Source organism: Belonocnema kinseyi, chromosome 5 (genome assembly GCF_010883055.1).
Source record: "Belonocnema kinseyi isolate 2016_QV_RU_SX_M_011 chromosome 5, B_treatae_v1, whole genome shotgun sequence".
Lineage (NCBI taxonomy): Eukaryota > Metazoa > Arthropoda > Insecta > Hymenoptera > Cynipidae > Belonocnema > Belonocnema kinseyi.
The window spans coordinates 11,309,876-11,327,154 of NC_046661.1; the positions used below are offsets into that span (position 1 = coordinate 11,309,876).

A 17,279-nucleotide genomic window follows, 5' to 3' on the forward strand; every position below is an offset into this window, starting at 1 on the left:
GACACCTTTGCGCTGGAGAGACTTATACATACCTGGGCGTGCCACAGAGCCGCATTCAGGATGTGACATCTATGAAGGATACTCTTCGAAGCAGATACAAACTTCTCATCCGGCAAATTTGGTCTTCCGAACTGTCGGCGAGGAACAAAGTATCTGCAACGAACATGCTTGCTTTCCCGGTAGTACTCTATTCAGTTGGAGTAGTTCCGTGGACGAAGAACTAGCTCAGATTCCTTGGTATTGGGACAAGAAAGGTTATGCACATGAACAAAAGCATGCATCTTAAGTCTTCCGTTCCGCGACTGTACATCTCGCACCGTCAAGGTGGTCGCGGAATATTGAGTCTTGAATGTCTTCACAACAGAATTATTTTGGGTACAGCACATAGAGATGTGAAGGAGCAGTCAATGTCTTGTGAGCTAACGTTAGCTTTCCTTAAATCGCCCGGATTGAAGTCTGGTACAGATGGTTTCATTTTGGCATGCCAAGACGGTGTCATTTCCACCTTAACATACCGTCGCCATATTATGAGCCAAGACATTCCTGATGATAGCTGCAGGACGTGCCATGCAGACCCCGAGCATTTAGCTCACATACTATCTAATTTTATAACTCACGCGGGAACGACCTACATTCAAAGGCACAATGCGGCGCTAAAACCTTAATATCGCTCCTCTAAATGCTCCTAGGGAAATCGAGTCAATTGTCGAGAATGTGAAGTGCCGCATATACTGGAACTTTATATTCTCGACAATTGTTTCTGTTGCTCACACGAGGCCTGACATGGTTCTTCTTGACTTCGAGATGCGAAACATGTTTGTTATCGAATTTTCGGCACCAGCTGACAAAAACATCATAGCCAAGGAGAATGAAAAGAAAGAGAGGTATCGAGATCTTATAAGGGACTTGCAACGATTCTACCCGGAATATTCTGTTAAACTAATCGTCCTTATTATCGGCACTCTTGGAGGTGCCAAACTGTCACTCGATAATGGCCTAAAAATCATCCCTGCGTGTCAACAAAATGCTAAAATACTTGCGGGAAAAATGCATAAGGCGGTAGTCCTTGTGTCGCTCCGTATTCTAAGGATGCACGATGCTTTTGCTGGATCGTCGTATTGATTCCGTTACAGACTGAAACCACCTATCTCACCGTCGTGAGACGTGGTTGCGGCTGAAATTTTACCGCGATTTCGCTGGAAGCGGGTGCAATTTTTCAGAATAGCACCCGCTCCCGGCGAAATCCTGCGGTTGTCCTTACGACAAATTTTTAATTATATATATATATATGTGTGTGTGTGTGTGTGTGTAAAATGTTATTCTCAATAATTTTTAAAGGATGTTTGAGTATATTGGAAAACTTAAGGGGGACCGAACCTTAAAATATCTTGTTGACTTATGAATCGTACGTAATTGCACGGGCGACGACGGGAAATTTACGTCCTATATGTATTTCTTCATGTGCGGACGCAGGTTGAGAAGAAAAATAAGTATTTTGAAAGAATTCTGCTTATTTACTATGTGCCACATTTTATCTGTCGCGTTTCTTGTTCAAACTATTTAAAGTAAAAATTATCTTTTTTCCCTAGGAATTTTTCCTGAATGTTAAGTGCAGAATCAGAAACATCGGCTCAGCTTCTATTGTAAGCACCTTCAGTAAATGGAACAATGCGGAATTAGAACTTAGCAAGAAATTTACCACAGCAAAAGATGGCGTCCACATTGCACTCTGTGGTAAGCTTCCATTACTCCTTACCACTCCGAAAAAACGCGCACTGCCAAGAACTGTTACAGTTCAAGATAGGCGACATATTTGTGTTAATTTTATAAGTGTTTTTATTCCTTGTAGGCATCAAATAAATTTTCTTGTTTATAGAGGGAGGGTTTTCACTAAAAAAAAATAATAAAAAGGACGCTTTTAATACTTTTTAAGATTATGTTCCTTTCACTCCGAAAATCTCATCGTCAGAAATTCAGAAAGACAATCAGTCAATATGTTTCGTTGTAGCGTGAAACTGTTTAACTTATAGCAGTCTTATTTTACAAATATTTGAAAAAGTTTTCCCATATAAACAAACTAAACCGTCTTTATAACTTTATAAATCGCTATTGATTGATCATGAAAGGTCATCGAAGGCTCATCAGTAGGTCAATTGACACGTAAAATGTGAAACACGCACACGTGCCCTTTGTGAAAATTGCATTTTTGAGTTTCTGGGGGTCCAGTTATATCTAATTATTCCAAAACAATATATTGTAACATTCAGGAAAACGTGTGTTTTTTCTGCTTTCACGTTTTTTTCTATTATTATAAATTTGAATTTTTTAATATTAAAATACCGGAACTGCTTCGATCATAGTCCTTATTAAAACCATGTGATTATGAAATCCTGAAGTATTTTTATTCTCCTTTCGTCTCTACAGACAACATCGATACGAGGACGGTCTTGGAAACGATCAGAGATCTCGTTGCATATTGCAACATATACATGAAGGACATTGAGAATCCCAACACGCTTTTACTTCGAGATGTCGCTGTTTATTTAACGAAAATTTTTACCATTTTTGGAGCCATTTCTGATTCACATAACGACATCGGATTCCCAGTCAATAGCGAAACAGTTAATTTGAACGTAAGTTTTTGTTCGAGTCCACAACGTATTACAAATTGTTTTCTTGTTCGCAAACATAGATAAATAAACGTTTATTTTTCGGTCTGCTGGCCTTAAAAAATTGACTTGCTTACACTTCCGTTTTTGACAGAACTTTCTTACAACTAATTTTTAAAAATTAACATTCATACATATCTTATCTCTAATACCGCTCGCGTTTATAGCCTGGCCTTTCTCGCTTCGCCTCGCACGCATGACCCTACTTGCACTCACGGTCCAACTTTCTCTCTTTGCCGCGCATTGGCAAACTCGGCCTCCACGGCTAATACTTAATACATATCCAAGTTTTTGAAACAGAGTTTCGGTTAGACTGGTTAATTAAGTAGAATATTATTTTAGAATCCTAATACCAGTGGTTATTTGATGTTTGTACGACAGAGATCTCTGTATTGTACGGTTAATAAGTAGAAGAACTACTATATCATAGTCAATTTTTATTATGCGAAATTAATTGAAAACGCGAGAAAAACAAGTTCTAAAAAATTCATCGCGGGCTGGGTTTGAAACAACAACCTCCTCATTACATGTGAGGGGCGCTACCAATTGCACCACAGCAGCTACAACAGTGAAAATTTTAGAACTTGTATTTCCTTAATTTCGAACGAAATTATTTTTCATAGATGTTATTATTTTAAGACCAGTTGTTAAATTCGCTTTTTGGAAACATTGTTATAGAAACAGAGTTTCGATTAGACTGGTTAATTAGATAGAATATTATTTTAGAGGCTTACTAGCAGTGTTTATTTGATGATTGTACGACAGAACAAACATAAAAGTACAGTACAAACATCAAATACAATACAAGCATCAAATAACCACTGTTATTAGGATCTCTTATTCTCTCCTCTTCTGCCTTCTCTCCCTCCATTCCTTTGTTATTGACCATCTAATATACCTTCCTTCCTCGTGCATTCTTCTCACTTCATCCATCTGTAGTGCATTTTTTGTAAAATACCTTTCCCTTTCAACCTCCATCTTCTCACCCCTACTCATGTTCTTCTTCTCGCAGCAACGCTTCATAACCAGCCTACTGCCTTCCTCTCTCAAAAATTTCTCCGCATATTTACACGCTCAAATCCTTATAATCCCTAAAATCGTTCTCCCTGTCTCCCTCCTGACAATATAGTTAGGCGTATTTCTTGCCAACCCTAATGTGCACTTCACATACGTTTCCTGTATCATATTTACCTCTTCACTTTCCTTTTATCCCCATATCTTTGCTTAAAAAAATAAGACTCTCATCACTAGCCAATCAAAAACAATTTTATTCTCCTTCCAAAATCACCTGCGAACAACCACCTTCTTTCCTGAACTCCATACGCCTATCTGCCAACACCATCGCGTAGAGTACGTACGCCGTATTTATTAGCGTAATCCTTCTATAATTTTCCTGTTACTCCCTATCCACTTTTTTGTACAGTGGTACGATCAAAGCCACCCTACATACTTTTTCCACTACCTCCTTTAACCTTTCCCTTACCTTTCGTGTGCTAAACAGGCATGCTTCGTTCTCTAACCCCTTCCAGCCCTGTTGCTTCAGACCTTTTTAACTTTCTAATCTGCTTTTCTATTTTCTTATCATTTAGCTCCTCCCCATATATCTCTATCGTTTTTCTAATCCCCTAATCTCTCTCCGGAAATCTAAGCTCTGAAATTATTTTTTGTTGTTGTAAATTCCCTCCATTTCTCACTCCCCGTCTTCTCACTCATCTCTACGCTACGTTTCTTAACCTATTAGTTTCTTCCACACGTCCCTTTTGCCTTAACACTTCTCAACTCCTCCAAATATTTTTCCTTTTCCTGCTCTTTCATCTTACACATAACTTAAACTCCTTTCTCATTTCTACGTACTCCTGGCTTTTAGCGGTTCCTTCTTTCCACTTTTGGTACTTCCTTTTTACCTTTCTGTTCATATTTTTTCATTCCTTATCCCACCACAGCCTTAGCATTCCTTTCTTCTTCTTCCTGAACACTTTCTTTTACATACGCCCTTTCACTTTCTGTTTCAGATACTCCCATATCTCTTACACCATCTTCCCTTCAAAGCTTGCTTTTTCCAACTGCTTCTGATTTTTCTTTATCGCCTCCCTCGTCCATGTCACCTTCTCACCTAACGATCCTTCTTCCCCACCTTGCCTTCTTCCACCCTTCCTTTTTATCCACAAACTTACTGGCTGCTGGTCTGATCCTACCCTCCCTTTCACTGCGAATTTCTCTGTCTCCAAACCTTGCATATTTATGACCACATATTCTATCACCGATTTTCCCTACTTACTCACATACGTGTATTCTCCCTTTTCTTCCCCTGTTGCTAGACCATTCGCCACCGCCCAGCCTCTATCCTCCACGCATTCCCTTAGAACTCTCACTCTTTATTTATTACCTTAACCTTCGATCTCCTTTCAAAACCCTCTCTCTCCCTGTAAAGGCCCCCTTCCTTTCCCATTTTTTCATCAGCGTTCTGTTCTAGTACTCCCATACTCTCCTCCCTTTCGCATAGTAAGTCTTCTAACCGTTTCTTAATCATTTCCATCGCGCCCCTATTGTATACTGTCACAAACTTGCACATCATCCCTCCTATCTTTACTGTCCTCATTTGCAACCCTCCCCCTTTGCATCATGAACTTCTTTCTCCTTCGCCTCCTGGAGCTTGTAGCTGTACCCCCCACCCCTGTTTGCCATGTCTCTATTCTCTTCCATTAATTTCTTATCCCTGCTCCGGTCCAGCACGGCACCGTCACTACTCCGCCTCCATACTTTATCTTCACCTCTCTACTTCGTACGAAGCAAGTCCCACTGCACTACCTTTCACTTCTCACTACTCTCCATCCTAGCTCTTTTCCCCTGCAGCCGAACTTTACCTACCTTGCCCGTGTCCCTATGCTTTGTAAAATCTCTTCCACGCCTTCTCTGCCTTTTCCGCTCCTTAGCTTCAACCCTTTTACCACAATATTATTTGTTCTTTCTGCCTTCTCTTTTCTCTTTATTCTCACCTCCATTTCCTTCATGCTTTCTCTTCCGCACCCTAATGTCCTCTAACACCTGCTCAACTTCTACTTCTTATTCCTTCATTACCGACACCGCTACTCTTTCTAACACTTTTACTTTCCCTCAGCTCTTTGATTTTCTTTCCCCATTTAGCGTCTCTAATCCTCATGTCCTCCCTGATACCGTCCATCTGCGGTTTAGTTCCTTCCCATCACGTCTTCTCTTAATCCTCTAATCTCCCCTGTTAGCATCCCCAGTGCCTTTTTTCAGAACGCCCTTCCATTTTTTCTGGTGGTGACCTACGTGCTCCACTGCTTCTCTTGAAATACTCTTTACCGGGATTTTCTCCACGCTCTGTCTACTATCTCTCTTCCGCTTCTGTGTCAAGCGATGTTCCCTCTCATTTGCGCTAGACTCTGCTTTGCGGGCTTTCACACTTGCTTCGTTCTCCCAGTGCAGCTTTTTCCCCTTTCTACTGACGCGGCTCGACCCCGGACCAGTCTTTGCTATTGACGGTGGTGTATGGAATGATCCTTCCCCGTCTACGTCACTACCATTAGTCTCACTAACCCTCTGTAGCTCTCTCTCCCTGCTTGTCCCTCGGTGACGGGGACTTCTCCATACAGCACCTACTGCACCCAAACCTTACACGTTATTAGTACCGCCACCCACATGTAAACATTTAATGTTATAAGTTATTTTTTATCAAGTTCTTACAAATTTGTCAGCTTAACAAAATCGGCAAAATTTTGATAAAATTTGGCTTGTTCAAATTTAGTCATTTTTATTTCTTAAAATAATTTTTTTGTTTGAATTCAAGAAACATGCTTTGTCGAAGTTTTAGTTTGGATTTTAAAGACAAGTTTTAATTCTTTTTGTATCTTATTTCTTCAATAAGCGTTACATTCATCCTAAATTTAGGGATTCCTACGACCTCTTATTTATCCTGATTATGACAATATTCAATATTATTGTAGATCAAATACTATGTTTAACATCAATTCACGTTATTTTTATGGCATTAGTTCAAGTATATAATTAAAAAATATATACTGTGATTCAATTACATTCCATACTAACATTAAATATTTTCCACACGTCAGATTAAAATCTACTTTTTCTCGTAGATGGAGAAGATGATAATGCCCTACTTGAATGTTTTGGCTGATTTCCGCAGCAAAGTTCGCGACCATGCGAGATTAGCCAAAGCAGCGGATATATTGGAAGAGTGTGACAGGATTCGAGACGAAGTTTTGCCCAATTTTGGTGTTCGTCTAGAGGACGGTGATTTTTGTAGCGTGAAACTCGTCGATAAGGAAGATCTTAAGCGAGAGAAAGAGGCAAAAAAGCGTCTCGAAGCGGAAAAAGTGTCAGAGAAAAATAAGAAAAAGGCGAAAGAAGTTGCGGCTGCGGCTGTTAAAGAAGCTCTGAGGAAAGTACCGCCGTCAGAATTATTTAGGAAAGAGTCTTATAAGTACTCCAAGTTCGACGACAACGTAAGCTTTTATGTATTTTAAAATAATTTTCCTTAAATTTATTACGGGTAGTAGTACGTACGATGGGTCGAAAATCGCAAATTTTTTTAGATCGAAATGAAGCGATATACTAAAGTTGCCAGTTGTAGTAACAATAACTACACTTATTATTTTACTGGCATATTATAGTCAAGTGCAACACTCATATGTAAACTAAAGGTAGAACTTGAAAAAAAAATATTTTCATCCCAGCTTCCATTTGTGTAGAACAGGGCTCACCAGAAGGTAGTATTTGACTGCCAGTGACAGTCTAGAGATTAGGTCAAACAGGCCTTTATAAATTGTGTCGTTCGACTGGAATAAATGATCGTCAACAAAAATAAAATATGATATAAAAATAAATATCAACGTTTTATTTATTAATATTCATATCGTTCACATAATTTAAAATATATATAATCATATTTATAGATTATATATTTCAATTTTTTTAAATTAATATGTATTGAAATAGGTTATACTGTGAGTATGTGTTCCATTATTATTTTGTAAGAAATGAGTCGTTATAAATTGATAAAAAAAATAAAGGTTATATAATACTTGAAATTTCTAAGACTTGAGCAATTAGTATATTTTAATTCAATTTTTTAATAATTAAGAACAGTAAAAATATTATTTGTTCAAAATGTGTTGTACAGTACTGTACAATTCTATAACCTGAAGTCTATGAGTTTGCTTTAACTATAAAAACGCAATTAAAATTTAAATAGAAGATGGTAATTGGATTGAAGCAAAAATAAAATTTGTAATTCAAATTCGAGGGATAGATTCCAGTGACCACTTTTTTGGACCAAAAAGTCGTAAATGTTATTTTTACTTTTTAAACAGCATAGTATGTCTAATGTTTACAGTTTTTTCAAATTTGGTATTGTATTTTTATATAGGAGAAAATGTATTTTTATGAGACCGGAAAATGAAAAAAATCTCGAAGCTTTGGAAATTAATAATAATTTTTTTCAGCATAGAAAAACTTTTTAATGTTCAAAATTTACTTTCAAATCAATTGAGAATATCAGATCGTTTCTAATGATGGATTGCAACAACGAGTTCGGCAACTCGCCATTTTTAACGATCTGATCTTCTCCATTTTTTTGGAAGTACATTTTGAACATAAAAAAGTATTTCTATGTTGAAAAAAAATTATTTATAATTTGTAGAGCTTTGTTTTAAGATTTGAGTTTTGATTTTTCATTTTAAATATAAGAATTCTGCGCGAATACATTTTTTGTATTCCTGATAATAAAATTAGAATTTGCTTGGATTTCCCAGTTAAAATTACTTTGTGTTTGATTTTCCGAAACTTAGGTTAATACTTTTTAATATTTGTTTAAAGTTTATACAAAATGAAGGCAAGAAGAAAATAAGGAAAGGGGTTTCGGTGACCGTCGTTTTTTTTTATTCTGTATGAATTTTTATTCAATTTTGTTTACCTTCTTTCCTTTTTAAAACTTCAATTGAAGGTTTCATTGGTTGAAAAAATTGATTCATTTTAGAAATTAAAATTTAATGTGAAATTCGAAATAAAATATATTGTGAATTCGAGTACAAAAAATTGAGTCCCTCCGGTGTGAACGATGGCCAGGCGTAATTTGCCGTTAATCCTTCGCACAGTTATTAGAAGCCGATGAAAAAATGACACTGAAACTTGTTGGCAGTCTTACACTCATCGTAGCAGTCCACACCTGCTGAAAATGGTGAGCCCTGGTGTTTTGTTGTCTGACTGTTTTTGGCTGAACAAGCTTCTGTCTTGGAAGCGAATGTCACCCTTCGAAAGTAAATTAGAATTACAAGTTTACCTATTAAAATACGAAAAGTTGCATTTCATTAGTTCCAAAAAAGTAATAACAAAAGGTGTAGACAGATAAGTTTACCCTGCTGTTTCTGTCGTCTAATTGACTGATTTCACCACATAAACGGTACTGCAAGTCTATTACGGTCCTTTTGTATTCGACACGTACCGGGCGGGCAGAATGCTTCCCTAGTCACAGGTATAAAGGGAACGTATGCGGTAATTTAAAACTAAGACTTGAGTAGCTTTAAACGAGCAGCTGTACAATTGTGCGAAGAACAACAATACATTATGTGAGAGTGGCGTTGTTTGGAAAATAATCTATAATGGAGAATCCTTTTATATAGAGGCACTTTCCTTGTTCAAGGCCCGTTCTATTTTTAAGAGATATTTTTAGTAGCAGCCGGTTTGACTTTATTACATATTATAATGTAAAATAATTCTAGCGTCGTTTGCAACCGATTCAAATTTGATTTAATCATATTTTACAAAATTCACATTGTTCTCAGCCGGCTTCAATCATTTAAGAATAGAAAGGTCGTGTGGACGGTTGTTTACCTCAAGGGATCGAATTTTAATAGGCTGCATTGCCTTCACTAGATTATCACGATGGAATTAAAGAAAGACGGTAAAAATTCGGTTAATATCTTCAATCCCAGTTGATCTCTAAAGATTTTTATTCTTTTGATTGAATTTTCCAAACAAATCTTGTTCCAAAACTTTTGTGTGTTTTTTTATTGAAAAATGTAGAAAAGAAGTTTTATTTCTGTTATCATAATTTAATTAATTTTAAAAACGAACGTGGAAAAATGTCAAAAACAAGTAATAAAAATCAATTTTTATCGTGCCTATGCTTTCTTGCGTTTTTTTGCAAAAATTGACATAGGCTAAAAATAGTTGATTTCAATAACACCTAATAGCTTCAGTTCTGCACAATATCACTTTAAAAAACTCGGGGACCTGATATCGCAGACCAGACAGACTACAAACTTCACATTCAAGTAAAACTGCTTACTTTCTGTACTTGCTGCAGGATATACTGTAAGCTATTTTCAGAGTCTCTAGTACTTATCGGTTCCGACTACTATAATTCTTTAAAAAATTAGCAAATGCGCTATTCGTTTGCTCTTTTGATCTCAGTTCAAATACTGGAACGAATGAGGAGGACACATACAATTATTTCGCTAGAAGTAGGAAGACCCTTTGAGGTTTTCAAAAACATTTTCAACGTTTAATTTTTGAAGGCTATATCTACATGTGAAAGGACCCCGCACTAAATGTATGGGAAAATGGCTTTCGGTGGATTTAGCTGAAACTTTGTAATTTTTAAGGTTATAAGTGCCGGATGAAATATCCGTTAAAAAATCCAAAAAAATGGACAGTTTTAGCGCTATGCGACGCTAAGCGCTCAAGATCAGTAAATAAATCGAATTACAACAGATTTTGTTACAAAAGCGATGTCAACATAGAAATCACGGTTCAAATCGTGGTCTGTCATATTTTCGCCTACACCGTTGACTCATATAGCGCGCTTCTCAAAACGATCAAATGCTAAGCGCCCAAGATTTTAACTTGACTCATATTGTCATTGGTTTGGCTAAACATGTTACTGACCACTTCTTGATGCGTGTTTCGTATACAGATATCGCTTGTACCGCTAGCTACTAGGATTGGTTCTATTCGCTGATCATGGGCGCTTAGCGTTCGGCTTTCTGGCGAAGGGTACACTGTTATTATCGCTGTGCGCACTAGTTACTAATGTTACTTTGGATACCATTTCTGTCTTTAAAAAAGTAATTACTTAGTCACGTTCAAATCTGGGGCGCTTAGCGTTTGATCGTTTCAAGAAGCGCGCAATATAACTCATTGGTTTGGCTAAACATATTACTGACTACTTTCTGATGCGTGATTCTTAGAGTGACATCGTTTTTGTCGCTTAAGTTACTAGGATTGGTTTTATTCGCTGATCTTGAGCGCTTAGCGTTCAACCCTCTTGCGAAGGGTAGAATGTTATTATCGGTATGTGCGCACTAGTTACTAATGTTACTTTGGGTACCATTTCTGCCTCTAAAGAAGTGATTAATTAGTCAAGTTAAAATCTTGGGCGCTTAGCGTTTGATCGTTTTGAGTATCGCGCTATATGAGTCAACGATGTAGGCGAAAATATGACAGGCCACGATCTGAACCATGATTTCTATGTTGACATCGCTTTTGTAACAAAATTTGTTGTAATTCGTTTTATTCACTGATATTGAGCGTTTGGCGCCGCATAGCGCTAAAACTGTCCATTTTTTTGGATTTTTTACGGACATTTCACTTGGCACTTCTAACCTTAAAAATTACAAAGTTTCAGCTAAATCCACCGAAAGCCATTTTCCCATACATTTAGTGCGGGGTCCTTTCACAGAGCATCTTATTTCTCCAGATGAAACGTTGTAATTTATTCAGTTTTTTAATTAAAGTAAAAAAAACGGACTTTTTTGAGAAAAAAAATTTTAATTGGTTTTCAATTCAACCTGTGCTCTGCCAATTAGTTTTTGAAAATTTCAAATCAAAATTTCAGAAAATGCGCTTCGCAATGTCCTTCATCTGACAGAGAAAGAGAGGTATAAAAACGCATTAAATGAATTTTTTTTCTAATGCTCGGCGCATATCGGAATATTTTAGCTCAATCGAATTTACATTTAAGAGATTATTAATCTATCAATTCGATGGCGACTAGGAGTCTCGCGCTCGGATTTTAGCGAGAGTTTCATCTGTGATTCTTAATACAGTTCACCGGCCCCAAAGGTAGAAAACAATAAAGTAATCAGGTGATATCAAAGTATTACGAATAAATAATACTGCATTATGTAAAATAATTAATCTATTTTATATTCTGTACAATAAAATTGTTCTATTTTTGATCAAACTAAACAAAAGCACATCATCTCTGACAGTTCGTAGAATCACAAGCTGGAAACCAAATTCATTCAATTTTCAAGCTTTTTTGCACTTTTTAACATCTATTTCTATCAACTCCGCGAATTTGAGGCATTGAAAAATTCCCGAAATTAAGAATTCGATAAATCTAAGCTATTTGATGTTTATGTTTCGTTATTCTTTTGTTTATCCTTTTCGTTTATCTCAAAGACCGAATTATTCCATTGTTATAGAATATGATATTAAACAATCGTTTTACGTAATGCAATATTATTTATTTATAATACTTTGACATTATTTGATTACTTAATTAGTTTTTATTTTTGGTGCCTGTGAAATGTATTAAGATTCACAGCTATGACTCGCTGTAGCCCGTCAGCGAATTGTGACATTAATAATATCTTAAACATACATTCAATTGGGCTAACATTTTCCAGGAAACTTCTTTGTATTGTAATTAACAACTTTCTCGCACGGCCATTCTCGTCCACCGTGGGCAATAGGGGCGATCGACCCCAAAAACGGTTTTTGAATTGCATATAGTATAAGTTTTCTAATTCTTCTTTCTCTATCAGTCGGAAAAAAGACGCACGATGAAATTTCCCATCTAGATATTGCCTTAAAAATTAAAATTCGGAAATGTTTTTAAAGCCCTCCATGGGTCTTTCCGCCCTCAAAGAAATAATTGTATGTGCCCTTATTAGATCCAGTAGCTCAGTTGCCTTAAAAACTTGAAAAATGAGAAAGATGTTGCTTCTACGTTTGGATTCAGCGACCAAAAATCTAGATGGCATAATACGGTTTCCGAGCACTCTTGCGTATTCGTCAAGCTGAGCATTGGCATTGGTACCGAATAGATAATTTCTGAATAAACATAAAAACATTTTCGGGCATGTATACTTAACAGTTTTTAAGTTTTTCCCCTAGATGATTCCTAGCATTTATTTAAACATTGTTAAACATCTCTCTGGCCCTCTCTTTTTTTCCTTTGAACAGCGCCCTAAAATTAATTCTAGATCTGGCCTGAATGAATTCTGATAGATTCACGTTTAACGTACTTCTGGAATAACTTTACGCAATCTGCTGGTGCTTAAAATCACTTATTTCAAAAATGTACATGCGCAATCTGTAGGCACTGTGTGTAAAGTATGTACCTAATTCTGTACACACTGTGCCAAAGTGTACAAATTTACACATTATTTAAATGCTCTAAAAGTCCAATTTTAGAGTTAGGTGTTTGAAAAATAATATTTTTTTTGCTGCTTGATTTTTGTTAAAGAAGCGTAAAAATAAATTGTTTACTATCACGGCGTAGAGAACTATGACGTTATTTATTTTTTATTTCAACATCGCCTTAGGCCTTTTAAAGAAAAACATATTCAATTTTCAGATTTTTTACAATACCTTCCAAAATAATCCATTTTGGCCCAAAATACCTTAAGACGTAACTTACATTACATGCGAAGTAAGCGCGATGTGGTGGATTTCAGGTTGGAGACAACTGTACATCCCTACTTAGCGGGCGGGTTCTTATAGAACTTTATATCCGCTTCACCGGGCGTTAAGCGAGTTAAAAAGAGTAATTTAGATGAAAGTAAACATGTATTAAACAAACATCTTAGTTGGTGTCATATCTGTAGACAGTTTTGCATTATTGACGAGAAGTCAGTATCAGAGTATATCTGAACTATCCGCCTTCCGCACAAGCTTCTGATGTATGTATGAATGATGGGGTTTTCAAGTGGTAAATTAAGGTGCTTTAAACGACTCGGGGTTTCGCCAAATACATACTACATATACAAGGGTGAATAGTTCCATGTAATATTTTTACCCAATCTAGTTCCAATACGCACGAAAATCTTCGATTATCCTGTTTTCGTTGCTTAAAGGGATATGTAATGTAATAATATAATATATTACAATAATAATCATTTTTTTAAATATTATGTGTATAATAATAATATCCTTCTCGGTTCTGGCAAGAAAGTTTGCATTGGTAAGTTATTGGTAAGTTTGCATTGGTTCGTTTATTTGAAAAAATTTATTTTATAAGGATGTTGGGCAGAAGGTTTAACTTCAAAGTTCAATTGTTTTATTGCACTCCGTAAAGACGAGCAATCCATATTTCGGCGTTAAACAAGGCATCTGTGACTAACATGCTTGCCTTCCCGGTTATAATCTACTCGTTTGGGTTGGTTTAATGGACGAAGAAGATAACGGAATGGGCGCGACAGAAATAGGAATTTTAAATGTGTACACATTTTGCTTTTTCCAATATAAATCAAAATTAGTGGATGACCCTTTTGTTTCTGTCGCACACTCGAGGTCTGATATAGTTCTCCTGGATTTCAAGAAACGAATCATGTTCGGCACAAATCGATAAGACTATATCAACTAAGGGGAATGAAAGAAGGAGAGACATAAAGGCCTTATAATGGAGTTGCGACGATTATACGCGGAAAATTCTCTTAAGCTAGTCGTCCTGATCATTGGTGTTATTGGAGGTGCCAAGATTTCACTGGTTAATATCCTGAAAAGCGTTCCTGGGTGTCAACGAAATGCTAAAACACTTGCGGGGTAAATGCAGAAGGTGGTCGTTTTTGTCTCGCTTCGTTTCGCTTGTCGTATTGAGTCCATCACTGACTGTGACAGTTCTTTAATCAGTTGAAACTTATTAAGGTTTGATGAAGTTCATAGACGGTTATGGAAAGTTATGCAATTTATTGTCATTCCTAAAAACTTATAGAAAATTGTCGAAACTTGTGGGAACCCTATGAAATCCTTATTTTTGGCACGCGGGTATGTCTTCAAGGTTACGAACCATTGATAGTTTCGCACCTGCGAGAGCACCAATCGCAAGGACAATTACTTAAACCAAATACTTTGTGGGTACAGTCGCTGTAGCTCCCTTTTCCGAAAATAAAGTTCCGGCAAATTTCCCCCCTTCGGAAAATTGACTCTACTTGTTTCAGAGCGTTCAGCAGGGCAGGTTCATGGCTAAGACCCTAAGAGGGACAAATATGTTAATAAAGATCTCTTAGGGCCGTCTGTAAAGATTCGTCGTTCCTGCGTGGAAGGGGCACCCGGATAGTATGTGGTGTAGGTAATCAGGGTGTGCATGACACTCTCTCCATCTATCGCTGGAGACTTCTTGACATAAAATGCGATCACTTTATAATAAGGAGGAAATAACACCGTCCTAACATGCGAAAATGAAACCCTCTGTACCTGAATTAGGTCCTGATAATTTAAGGAAAGCAAAAGTTTGCTCCTTCGGCAAAAACTGTTTTTTTTTTTACATTTCTGTGAAAGTTTCCGTGCATTTTCTTATCGATTAGCTCTTGGCGGAATTTTTCAAACACTGCTTTCTTTACTTCGGTATTTATAAGCGCAGCATGTAAAAGGAGTAATGCACTTTTCTCACTACTGATGTTAAAGTTCAAGGCAAGGTTCTCAGCCGCCAGGTCTAAGTCTTTGTAAAGGGACGCTCTTCAGTCAATCATCTCATTTTTTCTGAAAATTTTTGGGATAGGATATCTGCCAGTTGCAACTTTGTAAGATGCACTTAGAAGTATTCGGTTATAAAAATATTGGAGATTCAGAATTCCGAGTTCGCCGTGACGTTCTGAGATGTATAATCGTGTAAGGGACGAATTGATATGTAAGCTCTTATGCAAATGCATGATCTAACGTGTGGTGATATCGGGGGTCGTAAGCTTGTTCTTCCCTTATTAAATCACCCCAAACGAGTAAAGTAAACCCGGGAAAGCAAGCATGTTAGTCGCAGATACCCTTATCCATCTCTCCTTCTTCTGTATATTTGTGCATGCGTCAGATAACACCCGTATTTTGTCAACAATATGCTGCTTGCTTGTGAGCAGCTTTGACTTGTTCAGTGTGTGATTGAAGATCCTCAGTTCTTGGACGAACTTTCGTATCCTTTCCGTGAACGGTTTACCATATAGTATGTAGTTAATCACAAACTGAACACGGGACGCATTCTGTCTGGTCTATCTAAACTTGTTCAATTGATACAAGCTTTTTTTGTCTTTTGATCCATCGTCAATTTTGAACTTCGATTTGAATCAGTCAAAGTGCTCGCAGTACCATAAACTGAACAACTGATGACCTGGAGGCTGGACTCCTCCGCGATATCCTCACGAAGGGAGCCATTTATTTCAGTCAGATTTTGGATCTTAGAAAGAAACAGCATGTCGATGTTTCTGCTGCTGTGAAATCGCTATCATCTTTTAGAAGGTATCTGCTTTCCGCGGATGGTCTAAATGTCGCTTCCTCATCTTGGTCTGTAGCTTCAAGTATCGGTTGGGGGAGCGCTCCGCGCACATATCCAGTTTTCCAGAGGTAGGCACTTTGATTCCGCAATCACTGATGCGAAACGTGCTGAAGTTCTGGGTTTTTCTGGCACCATATAGGTTGCATACGCTCCATAAAGCCTCCTAGCACAGGAATAATCTTGGCATCGTAAAGGTTTAGCAAGTCATCCTTGAGTTGATTCGCCTACTCAATATGGGCGTTTCGCCGGTTCGTCGTCGTGTTTCTATCAAAATTATTTTCAGCACCCCCAATTCTAGGGTGATCGGCACTGTTTGCAGACCCATTTTTTGGTTGTTTTAGTATTTTTATTATTAATTTCCCTTTTCTCCCGCTCTTTTTCTATACATAAACGCGAAGCACCTCTCCTCCACCACGAAAGAATGCTGACTAGGCTGCTGATTTTGATGGTCGCCCGGTATCCCAGAGTTACCGTTTAAGACACCTCACCCAGTTGCCATTCAGCATCAGCATTCGGCATGGTTGTTACGCCGCCGCTTAGAGGTTATTCCTACGGGGCCATCCCTGGACAATTGTACGCGACTGACTATTAATCATTGTAACCTTATTCGGACAACCGCAGGATTTCGCCGGGAGCGGGTGTTAATCTGAAAAACTGCACCCGATCCCAGCGAAATCGCAGTAAAATTTCTGCCACAACCACGTCTCACGATCGTGAGATAGGTGGCTACAGTCTGTAACGGAATCAATACGACGATCCGGCAAATGTCTCGTGCACCCTAAGAGCACGGAGCGACCCAAGGACAACCGCCTTCTGCATTTTCCCCGCAAGTGTTTTAGCATATTGTTCACACGCAGGGATGCTTTTCAGTCTACTAACCAGTGAAAGCTTAGCACCTCCAAGAGTGCCGAAGATAAGGACGATTAGTTTGACAGAATATTCCAGGTACAATCGTCGCAACTCCCTTATGGGGTATCTATACTAGGCAGTCTGATAAGTACCTGAAAATTCTAAGAGATGGCATTAGTATTCACTAATGTGAACCATTTTCGTCGAGCTTGATCCTTCAAATGATGCCT

The 17,279-nt window shown here is 37.6% G+C and overlaps 1 protein-coding gene across 1 annotated transcript in view; it reads left to right on the top strand.

Moving 5' to 3' along the window:
* Window positions 1-17,279, top strand: part of LOC117172487 (cysteine--tRNA ligase, cytoplasmic) — a 172,487-nt gene that overhangs the window by 89,930 nt on the left and 65,278 nt on the right. The window contains exons 6-8 of the mRNA XM_033360476.1: window positions 1,590-1,734; window positions 2,425-2,633; window positions 6,788-7,156. Of these exons, the coding sequence (XP_033216367.1) occupies window positions 1,590-1,734; window positions 2,425-2,633; window positions 6,788-7,156 (723 nt within the window). The remainder of the gene's footprint in view (window positions 1-1,589; window positions 1,735-2,424; window positions 2,634-6,787; window positions 7,157-17,279) is intronic.